At 45.5% G+C, this 27,167-nt stretch overlaps 1 protein-coding gene across 2 annotated transcripts in view; it reads right to left on the bottom strand.

The window, feature by feature from the left end:
* REEP1 (receptor accessory protein 1) overlaps positions 1–27,167 on the bottom strand; it is a 123,649-nt gene that overhangs the window by 24,917 nt on the left and 71,565 nt on the right. For both annotated transcript variants that reach the window (XM_024242258.2, XM_054547956.2), the window contains exons 3-5: positions 24,284–24,360; positions 15,968–16,088; positions 13,222–13,335 (exon numbers count right to left, since the gene is read on the bottom strand). In XM_024242258.2, the coding sequence (XP_024098026.2) occupies positions 13,222–13,335; positions 15,968–16,088; positions 24,284–24,360 (312 nt within the window). The remainder of the gene's footprint in view (positions 1–13,221; positions 13,336–15,967; positions 16,089–24,283; positions 24,361–27,167) is intronic.

The raw sequence follows: 27,167 nt of genomic DNA, 5'->3' as shown, positions 1-27,167 counted from the left end.
AGAGGCAAGGCGTCCCAGAGGAGACTGCGCTTGAACTTGGGTGGGTGGAGGACTTGGGTAGGTGAAGATGGAGACCAGGTAGAAAAAGAAGGAATATGTGTTAGTATTTGTCACCACTGAGAACGGCCATTTCAATCCACCCTAAGTGAGGTCTTTGTAGTTTTGTGTGCTAAGGAGATGGGGGTCCACTTATACCTTGTTCATGGCCAGGGATGTATCTGAATAGCGGAAATGACTGCAAAAAGGCTACGTGGTTTCTTTGTAAACAACCATGCCAGTGGAAGGCAGGGGTAAGAGTAAGACTTACTCTTCACTGGACACTCTCTTTTGTCCTTTTATAATTCTGCACCAAGAACATGCATTACCTTTAAAAAATAAGTACAATTTAATTTTCAGTAACACCTGCAGCACTCACTTAAGGTCACCCTGAGGACCTATTTTGTGAATATACAGTGTGCATGATGCTGAGCAATGCCATCTAGACCAAAAAAAAAAAGACATAGGAGTAATTAAAACAGCAATAACAGCAACACAGAACTAAGAAGGAGTACATGGTATCTCCAGAAACTGAATGAGTGTTGAGCCCTTAATGAGGTCCTCTTTTCCAGAGGGACACACCAAGTCACAGGGGAAGGCTCCAGCAAAGCACGAAGTTTAGCCCATCTCACTTGACACAATATCTAATGCCTGCTACTGAGGACAACAATAAAGACAAAGGGTTTTAGTGAGTCAGGAAATTCATAACAAAGCCACCAGCACAACCACATTTCCCACCGGTAATTCAGAAGGAGTTAGTACTTCCTTCCAAACCCCATGGGGTGCCCGCCTCACTGGTGGAGTGAGCCTCCACAGCCATACATGCGCCACATCCAAGCCAAGCAGGCTCCCAATGACATGCTGCATGAGGACCAGGCCCTTGTCTGTGACACAAAATGGGATTAACAAACCAAACAGAGAAGGAGAATTTCTACTGCAATAGCATCCATCATCAAATTCAATCCATTCTCCAGGCATTAAACAAAGAAAAAAAAAAAACCCAAGTAAGTTAATCACATGTTAGATGCTACCAAATTCACACCATAAGAGTCTCTGGAAAGACAATGAAGTGGAGCCCGGCTCTGTGTGCCCCACATGGATTAACACACACGCACACGCAGGTGCCAAGGCAGGGGGGACACCTGCCTCTGATCCAGACCACGTGCTGGTGAGCAGAGCCGGCGGCCTGGCCTCGCCGCCCGACTGGATCAGTTTGGAGTTAGTCACACCTCTCAACAGGGTTACCTGCCCTTCTCTCAGGTCCAAAGAGAAGATAAAATGAAAGAGTCGAGCCACCTGATGAAGGGGAAAAGGAGAAAAAAGCCATGGGCACCAAGGCAACAAAATGGGGTTGAAGGGAGCCATATCTTCACCTCTTTCCTGACAGCACTCCCTCGCTCACTCACCCATTTATTCACTCACTCGCAACAGATGCTGCTGGAGTGTTCACGAAGCTCTGCGTGAAGCACCGCAGAGGAACAAAGACGAGGATGGTACGGTCCCTGCTCCCATGGAGCTCACAGTCTAGCTGGGGCATCAAGACACAAAAGTGCATACAAGGCCACAAGTGACAAAGATGACCAACATCATGCCAGAGTACAGGGCAGGGGATGGCACCGTCACCATGGCTAGGCACGCGCAGAGGCCTCATCCTCTCACACAAGGGGTCAAACCCGAGTGAGGAGTGAGGTGAGGGCTGCATCCTCTGAAGCAGGCGGGGGAAGGTGCGTGCTGGCGGGGAAGTGCTTTGGGCCAGGGCGTGAGAGTGGATGAAAACCCAAGGTGCACCTGGGAAACGGTGAGTGAACCCACCTGGGGAGAAGAGGCTTTGGTGCCAGTGAGTAAAAGGAGACCAGCCTGGGAGAATTCGGCTTCAGCTGCCTAAACTTGGTTTTTGACAATAAACTGAGTACTCCACTGAAGGTTTTTGAGAGGTGAGCAGTGTGAAGGAGGCAGGATGTTGAATGATGAGAACATCCTAGATATGCCACGTGGCACACACCAAGAACTTGCCCCCAGTATCTGTTCTCCCCTTTTCTCTCACTTTGCAGCAGGCACGTGGTTGTCTGGAATACAGACGGTATTTTCTAGTCTCCTTTCTGGGAAGTGCCCTTAAGGAGAGACAGCAGGCAAGAACAAGCATTAACTGGTGAGGGAGGCGGGCTTGGTGCTTCTGGTTCAGAGCAGGCTGGATGGGAGGTGAGGAGTGGAAGCCTGGGAGGTGAGAAAGGCCTGTGCTGACCAATGACCAATGACTTGCTCAGGCGAGTCGGGTCTCTGTAGCCAGACCAAGCCTGGCCATCTGAGCCAGGCCCTTGCCTGGTGATGGAGAGTACACCAGGAGGGACCCTCCACATACAGCATCTGCCCCGGCCTCACCTGTGGATGTCTCAGCTGGAAGCTTTGCCTCGTCTATGCTTCCTCCTTCAGAGGCAAAGGCCCTGCTGGAAAGGGACAATGAGAAGGCACGAAGGACTAAGGGTGGGAAGGGGGACCCACAGGACAAATCTGCCCAGCCGCTGGTGCAAAGTGAGCTCTAATTATACTGGTGTGCAAACATGCCCACCTATCGCACGTGATCGAGCTTTACAGAAACTGTGACTTACGGTGACAGGTACTTGTGATCCTCATTCCTTCACCCTGCATTAAGTGTTTCCCAGCCTTGCCGCAAGGCCGAGAGAGCTGATCGATCGTCAGAAGAGCAGTACCCTGGGGTGTGACAGACTCTAAAATCCTCAGTGAGGGACAGTCCAGGTACTCAGCCACCAGGGCCTGGTAGTGTAATCCAAGCACAAAAATGGCCAGGAAGTGTCAGTTTAGGGTGTGTGTGTTGTGATGGGGAGGGCTTGGAGTGATGCAAGGATACTGGAGGAACTAGAGACCCTGGTGCTGATCACGGCTCAACAACTAACAGCTGCATGACCTTGGGCAAGTCACTCAAACCCCTGCTTGGTTTCCTCCCTGAAGTGAGGGTTCCAGCTGCTCCAGCAGCCCATGTTTGACCTTCCTCCTGTCTTGGCGGGTGGCAGGTGCTCACATGTCATAAGCTGCCCCTCAGGGGCCCACACACCTCAGGGTGGAAGAGGAGGAAGAAGCACCCCTATGAAAAGTCAGGCCCAGAACAGTGGGGAACCCTGAGCCCAGGGGAGCATGGCTTGTGCAGGAAGACACAGCACATGTGAGGTGGGCCAGGACAAGGTAGGAAAGTCAGCTGCCAGTACAGAAGAGCCTGACTTGTAAATAACATCCCAATACCAGGGCCTGACTTGTTTTTTTTTATTCTGTTCAACAGTGAAGAAAGAGAAGATCATAATCAGCCTGAGATCAAACTGATATGTGAGCAAATAACAGGCAACCTTTATTAAACATTTATTATGAGCTCTGCATTCTGTGAAGTCTTTACACTGCCTCATAACTCCTGTGGCAGGTACTATGATCATCCCTGTTTGCAGGTGAAGAAGCGAGGTTCACAGAGGTACAGCAGTAAGTAGGGAGCTGGGACTTTTAAACCTGGCCTGCTTATCTCCAAAGCCCAACCTTGGATATCCTTGATTCTAAGTATTGCTCTGTTGGTCATGGCAGCTAAAAATATGCACAACAGTCTTTCATTCCTTTAACATTTACTGAGCACCTATGGAGATGCAGGTAAGACACATATACATGATGACATTAGTGCAGAGGACCCAGGAGTGAGAGGCCAGTTCTACCTAGGGATCAGAGGAGGCTTCATGGAGGAGATGGCATTCACCTGGAAGAGTGGGGAGGATTTCAAAGAGGTAGAAACAGAGGTAGATGAAGCACCAACATGAGCAAAGGCAGAGGCAAGAAAGAGAAAATTCTGGAAACAGCGCTCAGAGTTGCTATTTCCAGAATAGTACAGAAGGCAGTTCTGTGAATGCAGTATCACAAGAGCCAGAGAGGTAAGGAGAGACAAGACTGAAAGGCTAGGATCAGGGTCGGACTGCACAGGACTTAAACAGGAAGGGAGAGAGCAGTCGACCATTTGGGTAGCTACTGCAACAGTCCAAGCTAGAAGGAAGGGTGTGGAGGAAGGTCCAAAAGCAGAGAAGGGATGTCAAATGGTTAGGACTTGAAGAGTAAGTGGGAGGAAGGTGGGGCATCAAAGGTAACAGAGATTTGGAGCTTGGGTGCCTGACAAGATGGTAATTTCATTATCATCAGACGTGGGACACACGGAAGGGCAGATTTGGAGTTACAGGACTGTTGACTAAAGTACGAAGGAAACAAGGGAGATGTTCAGCAGAGAACCAGGAACACTTGGATTGAGCCCTGGGCAGAGAAGCCCAGCTGGGAACCAGGTCATCAGGTGACAGCTGAAGGTGAGGGACAAGATGAGATGGTGCTAGGAGAGAGAGGAGAGAAAGGTGGGGCCCAGAGAAATTCATCTAACACTGAGGAGTGAGGAAAGGAGGGAGGAGGCAAACATGAGAGGGGAATCAGAGAGAAGAGGAGAACGAGGAGGTGCCGTGTCACCACAGCCAAGAGACAGCCCTTCCCACTCACTCATGATCCTCAAATGTTTCCTCAGACCTCTAGGTTCACTGGGCCCTGTGAGGTCAGGCAGGCAGGCTTCCCCATTTCCTCTTGGACCCTTGAGGCATCAGGCTGCATAGTCTCCACAGGTAGCCACAGAACAGAGCAGGTAAGTAATGTCAGACCACCAACTCTATGTGAATTCCTGGCCCTTCCTCTTCAGCTGAGTGTGATGTGGGTGTTTCATTCATTTGAATCCACTTCACTATGCATGGAGCAGTGTGAGGTGAGGTAACACTCCAGGTAGAAACGCTGGGAGAGCCAGAATCCAGCACGCTGGTAAAAAGTCTTGCTTGGTTCTGCTTCGACACGTTTTGAGAGTGAAACTTGGGTATGAGTTGACTAATATTTGGGAGACTGGAGGGTAAGGAATACTTCCAAACTTTTTCAGCAGTTTGTCCGTAACAGTTTAAATAATCTTGGTGTTTAAAAATGGTTGCCATGGTGAATTCTAAATATTAACTTCATGTCACATAGTCCTTGGCTAAAAAACGAAGAAAGAGGGCTAACTTGATGTGAGCTAGCACAGTGCCCAGGAAATGCTCCTCTGAGGGATGAAGAGACAAACACAGGGCTTTCTGGAATCCTTACCCTCTTTGATTCAATAGATGGTAGAGACTAAAGCCAGAGAGGTGAAACATATGGATCTGGGTAGGGGACAGCAGTCATCTCTTCTCTGTCCTTGGAAATATCTCCTAAGTATGAGCTGACACAGGGAGGTTTTATAAAAAGAAAATCAATGCCTGCCCTCTGACTAATTGTAAACAGGTAGTTTTTTTTTTTTGTTTGTTTTTTTTTTTTTTTTTGCTAGAAAGCAAAACAAAGGCAAGGCAACTGACTCCAGTCAGGTCAGAAACCCCAAATCACTGGGCTTACGAACTTCCTCAAATGAGCTTTTGATTCCAAAAATAGTTTCATGGTGACTTAAAAGCAGTATTTTACTCAAGCTAGACATTTAGATAGAGCACTGATGGATAAAAGATAAGGATATGTGGGAGAGGGCTTTTTTTTTTCCTATTGTGCTGAACTGTTTTGTAGAGCTTCTTTTTCTTTTTAAGGAAAGAGTGGGAAATTTTTTTTTAAGTGGAAAAACAAAATAATCTAACTCTCAGTGGATTGTGCCTGGCTGTTCAGATGCTAAGGACTATAACCAAGGCTTGGCTATCCGCTGTTGGCCACTGACTATAATTGCAGGCCAAGTGCCTGAGTTTCAGAGAGCAAGTCAGGAAAGCAGAGGTCATGGTGTGAAAGCAGGGCCAGACCAGTAAAGAGGAAGAAGAAATAAGAGCTACAGCATGGGTGCTGCTATAGGCTGAGTTTCCAGCTCCTGGTGAACCTTATATACAGAGGCCCCAAGGAGCTGAGTAGGTAAGGAGGGGTGGGTGTCCTGTCGAAGCCAGAGCAACTGTGGGCAAAGGGGTGAAAAAGAGGCAAAGGAGAACCCTGGAGGGTTAACAGAGGGCTTGGGGCAGTGCTGTCCAAAAGAACTTTCTTCAATAATGGAAATGTGCTATCAGCCATACTGGCGAATGAGGACTTGAAATGGGGCTAGTACAGCCAGGTGCAGTGGCTTCATGCCTGTTATCCCAGCACTTTGGGAGGCTGAGGCCGGCAGATCACCTGAGGTCAGGAGTTCAAGACCAGCCTGGCCAACATGGTGAAACCCTGTCTCTACTAAAAAATACAAAAATTAGCCAGGCGTGGGGGCAGGCACCTGTAATCCCAGCTACTCGGGAGGCTGAGGCAGGGAGAATTGCTTGAACCCGGGAGGCAGAGGTTGCAGTGAGCTGAGATTGTGCCACTGTACTCTAGCCTGGGCAAGAGTGAGACACTGTCTCAAAAAAAAAGGGGGTGGGGGGCTAGTACAACTGAGGAATTCAATTTTAGATATACTGTTGGGAAAAGGGGTTGTGGGGTGCCTGTATAAACTGACCATAAAAATATGGGACAATAAGTTGTGGAAAGCCACAAGAGGCCTCTGAGGAGGAAAGCCTCCTAATTGCCATCATGTCCCCATGCTCAGAGTGAGACCCGCTCTCTTATCTGTAAACACTGTGTTCAAGGAGAAAGACACTCCTTTGAAACACTGGAATGTGGACAGACGTGCAGGCTCCTGGTTAAGCCTGCTCCCACTAGCTACTCTCCGATAAGTTAAAGATGTGCTGTTTGAGCACAAAGGAGATTCATTTAAACCACTATTGCTATAGATTGCGCCTATGACGTACTGCCTCCTTTTCACTGTTTTGCCCTGAACATCTGCTTCTTAGATCTAAGTGATCGTACTCAATAAATACTGTGGAGACCAGAACTCTGGGCCTTTTGCAGCCTCCATTTTGCAACTGGCCCCCTGGCTCCCACCTTTAGGAATTCTTAACCTGTCTCTTTTCATTCCTTTGTCGCCACCGGACTTCAGGTACCCTAAGGGTGGTGTTGAGGCTGGTCCCCAACATATATTCAATTTTTTTTTTTTTTTTTTTTTTTTGAGACAGAGTCTCACTCCGTCGCCCGGGCTGGAGTGCAGTGGAGCGATTTCGGCTCACTGCAAGCTCTGCCTCCCTGGTTCATGCCATTCTCCTGCCTCAGCCTCCCGAGTAGCTGGGACTACAGGTGCCTGCCACCACACCTGGCTAATTTTTTTTTATTTTTAGTAGAGACGGGGTTTCACCGTGTTAGCCAGGATGGTCTTGATCTCCTGACCTCATGATCTGCCCGCCTTGGCCTCCCAAAGTGCTGGGATTACAGGCGTGAGCCATCGCGCCCAGCCGGTATACTCAATTTTAATTAATTTAAATTTAAACAGCTACATGTGGCAAGTGGCTACCATACTAGACAGGGCAGGTTTGGAGGAATCAAAAAGGTATATACTTCAAATCAATCAACAAGGCTTAATCAACAGCTATGAGTGCAAAGCACTAAACATTCTGTTTTTGTTTATTTTTTAAGCAGGAAACAAAGGAAAAGAAGCCAGAGCCCCTCATCTCAAGAAGCTTACAATACCAGATTTGGGGATGGTGGAGGATGGAGCCATATACACACAAACACAACTCTGAAAACAAACTGCAAGAGAAGGATCCCTAATTCACAGAATGCTGGTTTTACTTAGAGCAGCTTTCTTCAATAGGTGGACTATAGTAATAGTATTGGTACTACTGGAAATGTTCTAGAGACAAGATCACCAGGGGAACTAAAACATTATTTTTCGAGTTATGAGACAAGTGAAAAACAAATGTTGGTCTACCAGGTCTGAGAATTCAGCAGGCAGAAGAAACCTAGTATGTGGTTCAAACTGCAAGGGAAGTAAGGTAGCCTGGAGACCCCATGGTTTTAAAACTTTAGTTCAGTGGTTCGTCTCACTATGGTTTCTCTTTCTTTCTCTCTTTCTGTCTCTCTTTCTCTCTTTCTTTCTTTCTTTTTTTTTGACAGAGTTTCACTCGTTGCCCAGGCTGGAGTGCAATGGTGTGATCTCGGCTTACCGCGACCTCCACCTCCCGAGTTCAAGTCCTGCCTCAGCCTCCCGAGTAGCTAGGATTACAGGCATGCACCACCACGCCCGGCTAATTTTGTATTTTCAGTAGAGACAGGGTTTCTCCATGTTGGTCAGGCTGGTTTCAAACACCCAACCTCAGGTAATCCACCCGTCTCAGCCTCCCAAAGTGCTGGGATTACAGGCGTGAGCCACCGTGGCCAGCCTATGGTTTATTTTTCATGTGAGAATATGTTTTACTTAACAAATTTCTAGAGCATTATTTTTTTTTAAGAGAGAGATTTTTCATTTCCAGTCTTAAAAAGACCTGGGGTTCAGTTTTCCCTCTGGATGGAATTACGGGTTAGGAGACAGGCAGCATTTAGGAGCAGAGTCAGTAGAGACTAGGAATGCTGAGACAGAGGGTTCTTGAGAAGTGTGTCCTCAGGAAGGATGCACAGCAGTTTTCACTCAAAGAAAGATGCATCAACACTTCCCGGGGATAGGGGTTAGCCTTGTAGGAAATTGAGGGTGGGATAGGGGTTAAATTCCCCAGAAGAAATTTCTCATGCCTGATGTTTTTTGTTTGTTTTAGCTCTTCCAGTTCTAAGACAAAACAGTAATATTAACATTAATAAGCTGGGCATGGTGGTGCACACCTGTAATCCCAGCTACTTGGAATGCTGAGGTAGGAGGATCACTTGAACCAAGAAATACAAGGTCAGCCTAAGCAACCTAGAAAGACCTTATATAAAAAATAATTAATAAGAACTTCCTTTTGTTGTTTTTTTTTGTTTGTTTGTTTGTTTGTTTGTTTAGACAGAGTCTCACTCACTCTGCCGCCCAGGCTGGAGTGCAGTGGCTCATTGCAACCTCCACCTCCCAAGTTCAAGCGATTCTCCTGCCTCAGCCTTCCGAGTAGCTGGGATTACAGGTGCATGCCACCACACCAGGCTAATTTTTGTATTTTTAGGAGAGACGGGGTTTCATCATGTTGCCCAGGCCAGTCTCGAACTCCTGGCTTCAAGTGATCTGCCTGCCTCGATCTCTCAAAGTGTTGGGATTATAGGAATGAGCCACCATGCCTGGTCAGGACTTCTATTTATATAATAATGTGATTTACAAATTTTTTCCACAATTCATGATGATACAAAAAACACTCCTGCAAACATTAATTTTATTAGAGAAAGGACACAGGGCTCAACATTATTTTTGAAAGGATTAACTAAAAGTGTAGTCAAAAGATTTTTCATTCTTCAGTTTAAGCTCCATAGTTTCCTCGTAGAAAGTCACTGAAGTATGGAAAAAAGAAGATAGAAGGAAGAATTACTCTTTCATCCCATCATTTTATCCCAGCCTCCATTTAATCTGTCAGAACTAATCTGTTTCCTGGCCTGTAATTCCAGCCCAGTGTGCTGAGTCTCTTCCAGGAATGATCCTAAGGAAGAGTATTCTCACCATGCAACACTCTCTCTTGCATCCCTTTCACTAAATGCAGTAGATACTGAGAGTGAGAACTGATTGGTAAGTTGAGGGTGTTTTGTGGGAGGAGAAGACAGGCAGGTCCAAGAAATTTAAAATGAAGCCAGGAATCACCTGATCATAAATCCTGGTTTCCTTGGGACAGGCCTCGTTTATTTTATTTATTTATTTAATTTTACTTATTTATTTATTTTTTATTTATTTATTGAGACAAAGTCTTACTCTGTCACCTAGGCTAGAGTGCAGTGGCATGATCATGGCTAACTGCAGTCTCTGCCTCCTGGGCTCAAGCGATGATCCTCCTGCCTCTGCCTCCCAGGTAGCTGGGACTATAGGCACATGCCACCATGCCTGGCTAATTTTTAATTTTTTGTAGAGACAGGGTCTCATTATGTTACCCAGGCTGGTCTCTAACTCCTGAGCTCAAGCATTTCTCCCACCTCAGCCTCCCAAAGTGCTGGGATTATAGGTGTGAGCCACCATGACTGGCCAAACAGGCCTAGTTTAGACATGCTGTTTCAGAATAATTATTATAAGCATCTTTTACATTCTCAAATGTGTCCTGGTTTGAACAATAAATTATATAGTCACCCCAGCCATGGGTGACTTTGCAGGGTGTCTTTTTTTCAGGCAGTTGCTCTAATTATTCCCCTTGGGTAATCAACAAGGTTGATAAGGGGTCAGCCAGGTGCAAGGCACTGTGCTAGGCTCTTGGGAGCACTACAAAAGATGTGGGATGCCTGTAATCCCAGCACTTTGGGAGACTGAGGTGGGAGGATCACCTGAGATCAGGAGTTCAAGACTAGCCTGGCCAACATGGCAAAACCCAGTCTCTACTAAATATATAAAAATTAGACAGGCATGGTGGCAGGCGCCTGTAATCTCAGCTACTTGGGAGGCTGAGGCAGGGAGAATTGCTTGAACCCGGGAGGCGGAGGTTGCCGTGAGCTGAGATTGTACCACTGCACTCCAGCCTAGGCGACAGAGCAAGACTACATCTCAAAAAAAAAAAAAAACAGTGGGAGAATTTGTAGTCCAATCATAGTATTTCTCAATTGGCAGTAAGTTTTGGAGAAATAAACACCAGTCTCCCCCTCCCCACTGCCCGGTTCCCACACAGCCACTGCTTTCCTCATTCTCAAGGTTAAGGCTTCCAAGGAGGTGAATCTGCATTCCAGGAATGTTACAGAAATCAACTACTTTAACCCTAATCACCTGTGCCCCCTATGGTTCTGTATGGGGCCTCAGGCAGTGACTTGTACAGAGCTGGCTGTTTAAAAATCATCTGGGGAACTTGTTAAAAATAGAGATTCATGGGCCCACTGCCTGAGATTCTGATTCAGCACATCTGAGAATCTATTAAAAAAAAATAAAAAGCAAAGCTCTCCAGGTGGCTTGGGCATGCAAGCCAGATTTGGACCCACTGGTGAGTCATCATCCTTTGACCAAGGCCTGAAGTGATCTACTGTTGCTATGGAAACCACTGATGTACACCTCAGCTAGATTGGATTTTTGGATTTTACTTCTTCTTTTATTTAAGTACACATCTGTTTCAAAAATAGAGGGCATTATTTTTAGAAGAGAATATGTGTTTTCTCTCTCCAGATATTTATATTTAGAGAGAAAAAGCAAAGCCCCACAAGGCAGAAAATTTTCTCATCTGAAACCAAATTCAACAGAAAGCAGATGTCCCTCATTACATTAGTCCAGCTGGAAAGAACTAATGAGCACTTATTTCCTGAGGCAACTTTCAGACTGTCTGGCGCTTCTTTTAGGTTTCAGCTGCTATAAGGTGCCTGGATGGAGAAGACGGGCTCACAGGCTTCCCAGGTGGTTAGGGGACAGGCAGTGATTGGCCAGGATGATAGGAAGACTCTGGAGGCTCCATCTTGAGGCAGACCCAGAAAAGGATGGCCTGCGGAAGTTATTTTCAGAATGAAATCTACATGCACGCAGCTGTGTCACCAGGTGACCCACACTGAACCACCCTGACAGATACAGCACGTTTATACTCCATGAACGAACGGAGGAAAGCGCAGCAGCCTGTTTTCCTTAGACTTCAGAGGCAGAACAGATGGGGTAGAGAGAGGCTGAGACAGGGTTTCCGTAGCTTTACGTTGCCAGGTTGGCTTAATGAATTCAGAATTTAGCAATTCTGAGTTCTCTTTTGTTTCAGCTTAAAGATTAAAGCATAAAATGGTTGCATCTCAAATAGAAGGTTCTTGGAATTTATTGCTGTTTGTAAATCCTGATTGATCTTGGGAAACCAAAGCAGAATTTCCCTTCCAAAGATACTCACTGGGATCCCTCATTTTGCCAGCAGCTATTATAGTAAAGGGGGCAGAGACCCCCTGGACCCCCAACCCCGAGATCTGCCATATGGAATGGCGGGACACCTAGCTACAATTCTGTGTGACAGATGGAGCTGGTCTTGTCTGAAAGAGGAATCATTCATTTTTGGTTCCCCTTCCCTCTTGCCCAGGCTTTGTCTGCAGAATTCCTTGGCTTCCTGAAAGGTACTTTTCAAGCAACCACCCGGCCCAGTGTGCTGAGTCTCTTCCAGAAATGATCCTAATGTGCTTCTCTTTGGTTCAGGGCAAGGAAAACCCAGCTCAGTCTCTTGAAATGGGCTCTCAGCACCCTCCATCCTGCCATCCACACAATGCTCATAGAGCACCAAGATCTGTACTAATCATCTTGCAAACCTTTTACAGCCCCATTGCCTCCTTTCCCAAAACCCTCACATCACCACAAGGGACTAACTTCCTTATGCTAATACAACTCACCTCCCAACCACTGTCTTTCCAAACATCAGCATAACTGCCTTCCCTCCACCACCAGCTGAACGTAGGTCTCTACTCCACATATGGTTGTTGGGCTTGTCACTGGGGAACACTAGGATGATCTGCTGATTTCACATGAGAGGAAATATCTGACCAATTTAACTTTTTCAGGTCTACGTAAATAATGACAAATTGACGACAACAACGAGAGGGTGATGTGAGAAGACGCTAGGAAGAAACACAGTTTTGAAAAGGGCTGGAGAGAATAGAGAAAGAAGTAATGCTCACACCGCAACATCCCACAGACCGGTGTTTATTTCAAACCTCCTCTGCCTCAGTTGTTATGGCTTGGCACATTACTGACCTCCACGTCTGAACCACTCAACTTATTCTGGGACCTGGGTTCCTTCCCCTGGATCTGCTGGACCACATGAGCGTGAGTGAGTCCACCCGCTTACTCAGGTAGTCTCTCCACCTGTCCATTGCATTTAGGTGACTCTCCCAGTGCACCCTAGGAAACTGCAGAGAAGCACTCTCTCCCTCTCTCCCCTGCCCTCTTCAGTTTCTCCCAGGCCTAAGTGCCAAGTAAGTTAGAAATTCTATTATTTTCTTGTTTCCAGTGGGGTTGGATAAGTTAGAAATTCTTAACCTGGGACCCACAGATGAGTTTCAGGGGCTCTGGGAACCTCTTGATATTGCAAGTATGTGGGCATGTGTGTTGGGGGGTGAGAATTTTCTGGGGCAAGATTCAGCATTTTTTTCCATCAGATTTTCAAAAGGACCCCTAAAAGATGAAAAACCACTGATTGGTCCTTAGCCCGTTCTGTGTGGTTGCACAGGTGATGAGCAGGGCAAACTAGAGGGACTGAGACTCGTGTAGTTGTGGTACTTCCAGCACAGTACCTTGGAAGCAGCCATCACAGCCGCTGTGGCGGCCACGTTCAAGCCCCGCTTCCCAAAGTGCACAAGGGCATCGTAACTTCGGTCTTTTGCTTGGACCAGACAATCATCGATTTCCTGTCAAAGGAAAAACAGAGGCACACTGAGTTGGAAGGTTCAAATACATCTCTGTTCTCTTTCCTTTCCTCTGAGCATTGGGCTTGGCAGCTTGCCCAATCCTTGTTCTTGCTGGACCTGAAAAACTGTAGGCACTTTGAGGGTGTGTGTGCAGAGGGGAGAGCAGAGATACAGGAGAGTAGAAAAGGGAACTCTGAAAACACTGCAACTTATGGATCCAGCGATGCCCTGAGATTGTTTCTAAAGCCCTCTAACCTTCCAGGGGGCTCCAGGAGGTTCTGGAAGTGGACAGCCCTGCCTGCCATTCTACACACAGCCACTCACCAGACACTGAAAGCACCCAGGGTGGAGAGAATGCCCAGAACCGAGCTTCTAGCCTCAGACCTGCCACCAACTGACTGTCAGACCTTGGCAAGTACTTAGCCTCTCTACACACAGTTTTAGTCTTCTGAAAAACGAGGATAATGACAATACCCAACTTGCGGAGCATGGTGAGGATTAAATGAGGTAATTCCAGTAAAACATCTAACACAGTGGCTAGTTTCAATAAATGATAACCATGTCATCTTCCTTATCTTGACAGGGTTGAGCCCTTGCAGTTCTAAAATTCTGTTATTCTATAGTTATTTAATTCTAAAATCAAATATCACCCCATTTGTATATCGATGGGAGGGATTACAAAGCCGAAAGAAATGAGTATTACTGGATAAGGGAGATTGTTTTACAGATATTCAAATAAAATCAGGTATTAGAAGTCATCCAGTGTCATGCAACAAGGTAAAGGTGAGATGGAAAACAGGATTGAGGTCTTCTTCAGGGACCAAAGCCAAGTACAATATTGGTTTAGTTCAAATTTGGATTAACTTTGGTGTATTCTTTTTGTTTGTTTGGGAGTGTTTTGTTGTTGTCATTGTTTTAAGAAAATGGCTGTTTGTCGGCGGGGTGCGGTGGCTCACGCCTGTAATCCCAGCACTTTGGGAGGCTAAGGTGGGCATATCACCTGAGGTCAAGAGTTCGAGACCAGCCTGGCCAACATGGTAAAACCCCATCTCTACTAAAAATACAAAATGAGCCAGTCATGGTGGCACGTGCCTATAGTCCCAGCTACCCGGGAGGCTGAGGCAGGAGAATTGCTGGAACCCAGGAGGCAGAGGTTGCAGTGAGCCGAGATCGTGCCACCGCACTCCAGCCTGGGCAACACAGCAAGACTCCATCCCAAAAAAAAAAAAAAAAAGGCTGTTTTTCATGACAGCTGCTCATTTCAGAGTTCGGTAAGACAATGACATTTGGCCTCAGTCAAGTTCTGCACATTAGTGTATTTCCATTGCTTTGACGTGTGCAAGTGGGTCAGCAACCTCCTGCTGGATTCCCTGTGGAATGCTTCCCCAGGAAGTCACAGCAGCAGGCCCTCTAACTGTGACCCCCTGTCCCCCACCACCACCCCTTTGGAAGTGATTCTTGGCAACTCTTAAGAGTCAGTCACCTTCACTTCAATGGAAGTTACACTGGCAGCTTCAGGGGAAGCCCAGCATTTGAGGAAAGGGAAGTAGGATGAGCAGAGATTTGATAACCAGGTCAAGACAAGGATCCGTTCCTCAAAATCCACCCTTCTGAGACAGGAAGTGCTGCGGTCCTAGTTCCTAAAGAGATTTTCAGAAACTTGTACAGTAGCCTGCTCATTCAACTGGCATGTTTCCCAAAGCCTTCCCCTTTCTAGTCCAAAGAATTCAACTTTCAGAAACAATAGACATTAATCTATCAAGCCACCTATGATGCTCCTATTTTATGTTAAGAAACCCCACTACACAATCAGCTTAGTAAGTAATATAGTTAACGAATGATACAATGTTTGAATCGTTTGACTCAATAATCCTGCTCTTGGGAATTAATTCTAAGACAATCAAAGGAAGCAACTAAACTCCAGGAATGGTAGTGCTCACTGCAGAACTATCTATATCAGGAAAAAGTAGAGACAATCTAAATATCTAGCAGTAAGAGAACATCATCACGGGTATTACGAAGACCAAGTAGAAATGGATTTGTGTGCAAACACATTTAAGATCTCAGGATACAAATATTTTATGTTAAGTTTTAAAAGTCATTTAAAAAAAAAAAAATCCACATAAAATTTTAATCTTTCTTTCTTTTTTTAAGAGATGGGGACTCTCTAGGTTGCCCAGGCTGGCTTTGAACTTCTGGACTCAAGTGATTCTCCCACCTTATACCCCTGAGTAGCTGGGATTACAGGCATGCACCACCACACCTGGCTTCCAGGTAAGATTTTAAATAGTCTATGTAAAAATCATGTCTATAAAAAGACAGGGGCTGAGCATGACAAAAGGAAGGAAATTCACTTTGCGTGGTTAAATTGAGTGAATTTTTTCTTTCTTTTGTTTCAATTTATGGAAATGTTTTCCAGTAAATAATGACAAATAACATCTTTTAGAGAACTTCACCACTATTTCTAAACACGTCTCAGAAATACACTTAAAAAAAACGATTAGGAGGAATGACTTGCTGGAGGCAAATGAGAGCCAAATGAGAAGTCTCCTGCAATAAGATCATCCCTTTTTATTTATTACTTATTTTCTCACTTGCTAGAAAGAATGAAAGGCATGGCAGCATATATTACCTTTTCTTTTGAAGATAGCGTGGGATGTACAAACTTCCTGTACAGGAGGCTGGAGCCTTTTGTGTAGGGAGACAGCAGCCAGGCTACAAATGCTATTTTTAGTTCATAATAGAATGGAAACCTGGAGAGAGAGATGAAAACACAAGTTCTGTTAGGTTCTCAGCAACACTGCCCTTTTGAAGGATGAGACCTGGTGGGTGGCAAGGATGCCTCTCCTGTTTGCATGTGGTTGCAAGTTTCCCAGATTCCTCTGTCCTCCACCTATGAAGGCGAGGGCACACACTTGCACACACGCAGTACAACCCCAACGCCTCTCTTTGAAAACCAGTTCGTGTTTTCTTTTGTTGCCAAAGCAAACCAGGAACACAGGTTCTCTCCAGCAATCACCCCCGTGGCCCTGCCTGGCACAGGCTGGAGCTTCCTGCTGGGCTGTGCTCATTTAGATTGGAGCTAGGGCTCTGGCCACAGCCTACAGGCTCAGAGGATCTCTTCTACGTTGTACACCCAGTCACTCACTCTTCACTCACATCTAAGAAGGGACAAACACTGGGGGGAATTACAGCAGGGAAGAGTTGACAAAAAATCTCTAGACTGAGAATGAAAGCCTCTCTTTCTTGGCTGCCTTCTTGGCCCAAACAGAGGCAGGGACAAGAGCCCAGCTCTTGGCAGGAAGAAGAATGCTACTCACCCTACTCAAGTCAATGGCAGGCAAACAGATTTTGATCTTCTTAGTGCCAAGAAATAGAAGAGTCCACGGTGCAGATAACACATAATTCTGGAGTTTGCAGTCCTGCATACCCTCAAGCCTGTTCATTTATTTGTCCCCCCACAGGCACCCAGTCCCTGTACGTGCCAGCTTGTACTGAGCACCAGGTACAAGGAGGTACAGGGAGGCAACGGTGAGCAAAGAAGACCTGATTCCTGCCCTCATGGAGCTTCTGGTCCACTGGGAAACACAGACAAGATTCTGGCATCCTTGGAACTAAGGGTCCAGTCAGGGAAACAGAGATTTACAAAATAATCACAAATAATATAGAACAGAAACCTGAGACAAGTGCCATAGTGCTAGCCCACATGGTGCTTTTGAATGTATTAGAAGAAAACTGGCCTTTTCAACTGGAAGCAGTTCTGTGGCCACATACCACAGAGCTTGGTCTGGATTTCAGCCCCATTCACCTGCTTGGCCAGATATCTTATGCTGTCAACAACCCGAGCAACCACATTTGGCAGTCCAGAGGTGTAGTAACCATGTGTTTATGGTTTATTTTTTATTTTCTGTATTCTGATGTACTTGGGGGCCTTGCTTACTCTGGAGGAACTGCCCCCCCACAAGGTGAGCCAATTGCTAGAGATAGTAAAGAACTCACTGGCTGGGCACGGTGGCTCATGCCTGTAATCCCAGCACTTTGGGAGGAAGAGGTGGGTGGATCACAAGGTCAGGGGTTCGAGACCAGCCTGACCAACATGTTGAAACCCCGTCTCTACTAAAAAATACAAAAATTAGCTGGGCGTGGTGGCGGGCGCCTGTAATCCCAGCTACTCAGGAGGCTGAGGCAGAATTGCTTGAACCCGGGAGTTGGAGGTTGCAGTGAGCCGAGATCGCGCCACTGCACTCCAGCCTGGGCGACAGAGCGAGATTCCGTCTCAAAAAAAAAAATAGAACTCACCTGCAACACACCTTTCATATGCAAACCAATCAATCCATGGGCCCAGGCTCCAGCCACCACCTCTGATGGACTCTCACATTCCAGGCCACCCTCCACCTGCCCCAGTCACCCCAGGGCCAGGGCTAGACAACCAGAGATAGCCCCATACACCCCAGAGCCTACTGAGATTATTCAAACCAGCCGAGCCCAAGCCTGCCCACCCTGCTTTGCCCTTTCCTTCCTTTAATGTGGAATGTGTTAAAGGCCCTCACCCCGGTTTCTCCCTCTTCTCCTGACGGACCCTGAGTGGCCCCCAACATGGCTCTGCATGGTGTGCTGTGCCTCCTGTTTCTAGGAATCTGTGAGCAAAGAAACTCCTCCCTTCGTGACAATTATTTCCATGTCTGTGTCTTACCCACACTCGCTTAAAACAAATCTCAGGTATCCTTAAAACCTGATGCTATGAGATGAGACAGTCAACTGTCCTAGTCTTAGAGATCAGAAAGTCCTTTCCAGGCATCCTCCCCAGATAAGCGATCAGAAAATCAAAAACGGCAAGTCATTGGAGGGCCCTTAACTCTCACACAGACACCCCCATCCCCCAGTCAGCAGCCCCACCCACGCCTCCTTTCCTCACCAAGGTCTCCTGGCCCCTGGCCTTCTGCCTCTGGTAGGTGCTTCCTGAATATTCCCTCAGCAATTACTGGGCACTTGCGTGGCAAGATTGTTTAATGTTTCACACCAGAAAAGAGAGAGGCTGAAGAACAGAGGTGTGATTCTCCCACATTTGAACACTCTGGTGATTAATAACGGAGGAACTTTTGTTTTGAAAACAAGTATTCACCAGCCCCAAGGGGAAAGGAAATGAATCCAGCAAGCTCAGACACCAACACAAGACACATAGATAATCTGTCGCACTGCAGCTCTTTTATTTATTACATAAAAGATGTCTTTTTAAAAAATAGGTCATGCATGCATATAGTTAAAAAAAATTCTAAAAGTCCAAAGGAGTATACAACAAAGAGTCTCCTTCCCCCACCTGACCCCTAGTCCCTTTTCTAAAAGCAAAAACATTATCAGGTACTTGCATATCCTTCCAGAGGTAGACTAGGGCTAGGGATACATCATGCAGGTATATATGACTCCCTGAGTTGCCCCCAACACAGAGAAGCATTCTATACACCCATTACTACATCTTGCTTCTCCCAGCACATACACACAATCAACAGTGTGCCTTGGGGACTATCTCATGCCACTACAGGGATAGCTACCTCACTCATCTTTTTTTTTTTTTTTTTTTTTTGAGACAGAGTTTCACTCTGCTGCGCAGGCTGCAAATGCAATGGTGCAGTCTCAGCTCACTGCAACCTCCACCTTCTGGGTTCAAGCAATTCTCCTGCCTTGGCCTCCCAAGTAGCTGGGATTACAAGCATGCACCACAATGCCCAGCTAATTTTTGTATTTCTAGTAGAGACAAGGGTTTCACCATGTTGGCCAGGCTGGTCTTGAACTCCTGACCTCAGATGATCCGCCTGCCTAGGATTACAAGCATAAGCCCCCACGCCCGGCCTATCTCACTCATCTTAATGGCTGCATACGAGTGTATGAGTACCGGCTCAGGCCCCCATGAATGGATATTTACAATGGTTATGATCTTTAGCTACTTCAGCCGAACTACAAGGGAACCTCTTTGTGAACAGTGCTGAGGGGAGTAACTATCAGTGCTTCGGTGCTAGGGTTCCTGAGGCACTCTGGCTCCTCCCTTTCCAGAGTCTTAGTGTTTCTGCTTTTCCTTTTATTCTGTGAGTTACTTCAGCATCTACCAACAGAGCATCATTGTTTTCTTTTCCTTGAGTCTGTCAGAGGGGTCTCTGTTGCTTGCTAGAATGGATCCACGTGTCCCAATAACCCAAGGCCCATGGGCCAAATCCAGCCTGTCATCTGTTTTTATAAATAAAGTTTTATTAGAACACTGTTATGCACAATGATTTATTAATTGTCTACGGTTCCTTTCATGCAAATGGCAGAGTTGAGTAGTTACAATAAAGATCATATGGCCTGAAAGCTCAAAACATTTACTATCTGGCCCTTTACAAAATAAAATATGCTGACTCCGGATTTAAAGCCAGGCCCTCCCCACATAAAGCCTTAAAAATCTCTTGTCACTGAAGTGTGGGGGCATGGGATGGAGGGGAACAGTCCTGCTGCCTCTGGAATCATCACATACAAAACCAGGTCCTTGCCAGGCATCACAAGATAATATAGGCTGATCCACTCAGACACTGTGTTTCCTAGAGGCCTTGGGGTCCCTTGGCTCTACCAACACAATCCCCACCAAGTCTTCTTCCAGCCTACCTCGAGAGGCAGAGAAAGGCCCTACTCATTTTGTAATGAGAACTCCTTGAAGAGCCCTGACCTCTGAGATGTATTTGAAAAGGCCACAGGCACCCACCACATTTCCTCCATCTTTTCCAAGGCAAATGCACAGCACTGGAGCACAGGGCAGTTGTCCTCTCCCCACTCTCCCCATATAACACCCAGACACTCTAGAGGGGCAGATGTGTTCTAAGAGGGTTAGACATGGGATGAAACTGTCCAAAATACATGCAATAAATGTGTATAGAGCATTTCTGGAAGAAAAGAAAACATAAGTAACTTTTAACAGTGTTGCTGGCCAGGCACGGTGGTTCACACCTGTAATCTCAGCACTTTGGGAGGCCAAGGTGGTCGGATCACAAGGTCAGGAGATTGAGACCATCCTGGCTAACATGGTGAAAATACAAAAAATTAGCCAGGCATGGTGGCACGTGCCTGTAGTCCCGGCTACTCGGGAGGCTGAGGCAGGAGAATCACCTGAACCTGGGAGGCAGAGGTTGCAGTGAGCCAAGATCGCACCACGGCACTCCGTCTCAAAAAAAAAACAGTGGTACTTCTAGGGAGAGAGACTGTGGGTCTCTGGGAGGAGAGACACTTACTATTCAGTATACTATTTCTATTTCATTTTTCCTTATGTATGCATTATTTTATTTTATTTTTATTTTTATTATTTTTTGAGACAGAGTTTCGCTCTGTCACCAGGCTGGAGTACAGTGGTGCAATCTCGGCTCACTGCAACCTCTGCCTCCTGGGTTCAAGTGATTCTCCTGCCTCAGCCTCCTGAATAGCTGGGACAACAGGTGCCGCACCACCACGTCTGGCTAATTTTTGTATTTTTTAGTAGAAACGGGGTTTCACCATGTTTGCCAGGCTGGTCTCGAACTCCTGGCCTCAAGTGATCTGCCTGCCTCAGCCTCCCAAAGTGCTGAGATTACAGGCATGAGCCACCACGCCCAGCCTGTATTATTTTATGAAAAAAAAAAAAAAAACTAAATGAAATCACCTCTACAACCTGTGAAACAAGCCACCATCTTATCTATTCTGGGACCACAGATGCTGTTCTCATCAAGATGGAAAGTTTTACAAGGTTACCCATGAAAAGGGATCTGCCCTAGGGGAGAAGTGGGAAGAGGGGAATGGGGGTGAGCGAAGAGTGAGGAAAAGAGGGTCCACACAAGCGGCTCCAATTCTGGACGAGAACAGAAGTTAAAGGTGCTTCTAGGAAGACAGAAGACATATTTTAGCACAGAAACTCTCCCCCTAACCTTTTTGAATAGTAAAGAATGCTCAGAGCTGCGGAGATGGTGCCCATGTCCTTGGAAGTGAAGCAAAATTCCTACGTTCCCTGATGGGCCCATCCTGTGCCTGTTCTCAGCGTGAGAGGAAGGAAGGAGACTAGGATCTATGATACCTGGAGGTTGGGAGAAAAAGAGAAAGCAGGGTGAGGGCATGATCAGGTTGTGGGATAAAGCAGGCAGAAAGGTTCCTAAGGAGCCTCTTTCCTGCAGAGCTCAGGCCACCAGCAGAAGAGCAAAGGACCCTCACTTCCCACCCACAAACTGCCTGGACACCCCCAGCTAAGAGACCAAATAAGGGAGCAGAAGAGGCCTCCACGTGGGTCAGGAAGAGACGGGGATTCTACCCATACCTGCATACATGCTCCAAACACACCAGGTAGCAAATGTCCTCCTGCGGTCGGCAGAGTTTTGGCCAAGTTCTTCTTCCCTGGTGTAACTCCCATGAATACGTTACTTTACATTGCAAATGTGACTTTGCAGATGTAATGAAGGTTACTGATCAGATGACTTTAAGATAGGGAGATTATATGGGATTATTGGAGTAGGCCTAATCTAATCACAAGAGCCCTTAAAACAAAAGCAGAGATCCTCCCTAACTGGTGGCAGAAGCAGACAGAGAGTCAAAGCATGAGCAGGACTCGACATGCCATCATTGGCTTGAAGATGAAGGGGGTGGCATGTGTCAAGAAAACGGAGACCTCAGTCCTACAATCATAAGGAACTGAATTCTGCCAATAACCTGAATGGGCCTGGAAGGGGAATCTTCTCCAGAGCCTTCAGATAAGAGACCAGCCTGGCCCACAGCTTGATTTTGGTCTTGTGAGATTCTAAGCAGAGGATGATTCCACCTGTACTTCCGACTTATAGAAGCTGTGGAATCATACATTTGTACTGTTTTAAGCTGTTAAATTTGTGGTAATTTGTTATGGCAGCAATAGAAAACTAATATGCCTCCCAAAATCAAAATGAAATCAATTCCAGAAATAGTTGTTGAACACTTACTAGATGTGAAACTCTAAAATTCCAGGGCCACAGGTAAGGGCATATTCCAGCTACCCAGGAGGAACACAGCCATCATTAGATAGGATTTCCACCCAGCAAAAAGCGGTGAGGCTGAAATGCTGATATCCCCAGGAATGAGCTCGTGAGACTAACACGGGAGGACAGAAGAGGCCCCTAGCACCAGACAGAGGGCCTGGTTAAGGAGGAAAGGCTGGATGGCAGGAGGTGCTATTTAATTGACTACACAGTCTTGACTGGGCCGGCCTCTACTCTCATCTTTGTGAATCAGACAGGAGTTTCCTGATGTAGCTCTGTACAAAATGACCTGACTTCCAGGGCCAGCCTCAAGGCCTCGGGGAGACAGGGGATGGCTCAGCAGAGAGCTCTGCCTCCACCTAAGGAGACTCAGCTCCATCCAGAGTCGGCCGCATTATCTGCGCACAGTGCAGGGCACGAAGGCACAAGCATATTGAATAAGGAAATCCAGACTTCTTCACTACAGCTTGAGGCTACAATGGCTGGGACATCTACTTCTCTCAGTGGAGGTGAAAGCTATGTTGTGGGGAAAAGTACATACTAAGATAATTAAGGCCATTGACTCAAAATAGGATTCAGAGAGTGCTATTCAGGTCTATTCCTTGGCCTAGGACATCCCAGAGGGTAATTTCATACTGATCCTTTTTGGGTAAGAACCTGTTTTCTCCAAAGTGGAAATATCTTTATTACTTTCTCTGATGACACTTCACCATGGTTAAAACATTCGTACAACACAGCAAATGCAAAACCAACCCCATGATCCCAAGTCGTAGAAATAACCCTCGTTAACTGCATTTTCCACACTACTTTTAATACACATTCACATTCACATGTGCACACACTCAACTCTTTAAATACAAACAGAAATTGATATATTATTTACAGCTTCTTTCGCCTAAGAAGGCGCAATATAGCAATACAAAGATCTAGCTTGTTTTTTAATTGCTTCATTGCTAGAAATAGCTACATTGCTTATAGAAGAAAAAAATGGGTATCAACTTAAATGCCCATCAAAAGGGGATGACTTAAATAAATTATGCTCCATCTATATCATGAAATATTATGTGGCCATTAAAAAATAGGAAGATGTATTTATACTCATATAAAAGTATTTCCAAAATAAATTTAATAAGCAAAGTGAGAACTCTTATGTATACTATAATACTCCTTTTTAAAAAAAGAAGTGTGTGTAAAATGTGTGTATACACACATACACATATATTAGCTTTTTTTTTTTTTTTTTTTTTTGAGACAGAGTCTTGCTCTGTCACCCAGGCTGGAGTGCAATGATGCGATCTTGGCTCACTGCAACCTCCACCTTCCGGGTTCAAGTGAATCTCCTTCCTCAGCCTCCCAAGTAGCTGGGGCTACAGGTGTGTGCCACCATGCCCGGCTAATTATTTGTATTCTTTTAGTAGAGATGGGGTTTCGCCATGTTAGCCAGGCTGGTCTCAAAATCCTGACCTCAGGTGATCCACCCGCCTCGGCCTCCCAAAGAGCTGGGATTACAGGCATGAGCCACCATGCCCAGGCCATATATTAGTTTTTTAAGAGGATACACAACTGTGAGCAGTGATTATGTTGACAATGAATTGAGCGAGATGGAAACTCAGTTTTTCCTGTGCATTTTTGTACATTGTTTCTTTCGTTTTTTTTCTTTTTTAACATATGAATGCTTCTTTACCAACTCCATTAATTGAGGACGTGTATCTGTCCTGTCCATGACTATATCCCCAGGGCTTAGAACAATAACTACTCTTTATAAGGTCATTCAATAAAATTTACTTGAAGAACAACTTTGTAGACTAATCTATTGAAAATGCTCCAGTTAACATCCCTCCTCTTGCGTCTCTGGCCTGAGGTGAGGTTTGAGGCTGGGTTCAGCCCTTTCCCACCTCCCCCTGAGTGACACTAAGCAAAATCGTCCTTAGAAACATCCCAACTCCTGGAGTACTTACCAACAAAGGAAGATGTCTGTGAATGTCTCTGCTGTGGTGAAAAGTGCAAATATAATCCAGTACATCATCCATTTGACCTGTTGAAACAGAAAGCAACACAGCTGGTAGAAAAGGTCCAGGAAAAACACTGCCCAACACCAGGAAGAACAGGCCCCGGCGGCAGATACAGAGGCACGTCCAGGTGGTGCAGCCTGCATTTGTAGCCTTCTCCCTACCCTTCCCCAGCTTATGTCCAGTTCTGCTCCAGATCTTGAAGCTGGAAGCAAATGCGCTGTTTCACGACTGACTCAGGCTGAAGGTCATATGGCCCTCAAGTGAGCCAGGGAGACCTGCAGACCAACAGTGACCCATGATTCAATCAGGTCATTTTTCAGAACTAACATCAGGGGAGAAAATGCTCTAGGCCTCCACACAGACACACCCTGGAATGAAGTATAACTGGGCCACACTCTCTGGGATGGCATGGTAGTAATCTAAGAATTCTGATCTTCCTTTTTATCTCTCCCATGTGACCATCCTTTTCAATTTCTACTGCCTTTCTCCCCTAACTAAGGCCTTTGTCCCCTCTCTCTTGAACTACTCCTACTTCCCTTGTTTCCTGACTTTCCCCTCAGGAACCCATCCTAATACCAAGCCACCCCTGTACTATTCTCCCAAAAGTATAAACTCATCAGACCATCACCCCATTTAAAATATCCCAGCCTGCAGAATCAAGGCCAGATTCTTTAGTCTACTCCTTCTGGCTTCTGGCAAAAGTGGGGTAGCTTATATTGAACCAAGGCTCCTACTAATAATGATAATAAACACCAAACAAAATATTTCAAAACAACTGTTTGAAGGCACTGGAGAGCAATATAAAAAGCAGACAGAGACTGGAAGGGATTCAAGCTTTGGAGTACGGGAAACACACTAGGTTAGTACAAGTCAGCGTGGCTGAGGACAGTCCTCATTCTGCACATCATGGGGCAGAGAGAACTCGAGCTCAAATCCAGAGTCTTATTTGTCCAAAGAAATGGAGAGTGGAGTCTGAGACTGCCAGAGATGCCGGAAGTGGACAGAGAAAAATCTCAGAATTAGGGAAGCCATAAAGGCGCAGCCCCAAAAATCTACATATAAATTCTCTTCAAAAACTTGGCAGGTCCCTGAAATGCACAGAAGCAGGTAAGACTCCAAGCGAAGAAGTCTGTATAATAATATAGATATAAATACATATAGATATAAATGTAGATATAAACAGCTGGAAAGCTGAAAAGCTCAGAGTTGAGCAGAGATTTAGCTTCTGCCCACTGTTGGGGAAACAAAATTTGGAATTCAAGTCATGTAAAGTTAGAGGGGTTTGGTAAGCATTTGGAATTTCCAGTGAAACCCCTGGAAGACCATATCTTAGCAATAAAAATTACATCCTAACACTAAGAGATTAACTCTATGACTAAGAGCAAAATTTAAATATACCTGCCCAAACAAAACTTATCTAGCTGCCACAGGGCCAAGGTGATCTGCCTGAATTTAACTGCCTGCTACAACAACACTCAACATTCTTCACAAGAAGGCAAAAAAAAATCTATAACCTAAGTCTATCAATGGATGACTAAATAAAGAAAATGGGGTGTATATACATATATATATGTATATATATAGTAGTATTCCATTGTGCATATATATATATATAGTAGTATTCCATTGTGCATATATATATATGCACGATAATAAAACGATAATAAAAAATCATGTCTTTTGCAGCAATATAGATGGAACTGGAGTCCATTATCATAAGTAGAATAACTCAGAAACAGAAAGTCAAATACTGCATGTTCTCACTTATAAATAGGAGCTAAATAATGTATACACATGGACATAGAGAGTGGAATAATAGACTTTGGAGACTTGAAAAGGTGGGAAGGTAGGAGGGGATGAGGGGTGAGAAACTACCGAATGGGTACAATTTAGACTACTTGGGTGATGGTTACACTAAAAGCCCAGACTTCATCACTATGTAATATATCCATGTAACAAACCTGCACTTGTACCCCCTAAAGCTATAAACAGAAAAAAATAAGAAAAATGTATAAAATATCTGTGGTTTCCACAATGAATCACACACAAGGTTCTGTATACAATAAAATACTACACATGTGAGGGAATAGGAAAATATAATCCATGGTTAGCAGAAAAATTGGTCAATAGAAACAGATCCACAGATGACTTCGATATTAGAATTAGCAGACAAGGGCTTTAAAAGGTATCAATATGTTTTGAGTTAACTAGATATCCACATGTAAAACAATAAAGTTGAACAACTTCATACCATATACAAAAATAAACTTCAAATGGATCAGAGTCCTAAATGTAAGAGTTAAAACTATAAAACACTTACAAGAAAAACATATAATTAAATATTTCTGACCTTGGATCAGGCAATGCTTTCTTAGATATACCACTAAAAGCACAAAAAAAAAAAACGAACTAAAAGGCCGGGCACGGTGGCTCACGCCTGTAATCCCAGCACTTTGGGAGGCCGAGGCAGATGGATCACAAGGTCAGGAGATCGAGACCATCCTGGCTAATATGATGAAACCCCGTCTCCACTAAAAATGCAAAAAATTAGCCGGGCATGGTGGTGGGAGCCTTAGTCCCAGCTACTCAGGAGGCTGAGGTAGGAGAATGGCATGAACCCGGGGGGAAGAGGTTGCAGTGAGCTGCGAATGGGCCATTGCACTCCAGCCTGGGTGACAGAGCAAGACTCTGTCTCGGGAAAAAAAAACAAAAACAAAAAAACAAAAAAAAAACAACCAAACTAAAAAATTTACTGGGAGGCCAAGATGAGAGAATTGCTTGAGGCCAGGAATTTGAGATCAGCCAGGGCAACATAGTGAGACCCCATGAT

Source organism: Pongo abelii, chromosome 12 (genome assembly GCF_028885655.2).
Source record: "Pongo abelii isolate AG06213 chromosome 12, NHGRI_mPonAbe1-v2.0_pri, whole genome shotgun sequence".
Classification (NCBI taxonomy): domain Eukaryota; kingdom Metazoa; phylum Chordata; class Mammalia; order Primates; family Hominidae; genus Pongo; species Pongo abelii.
This window is presented reverse-complemented; position numbering and strand designations above follow the sequence as displayed.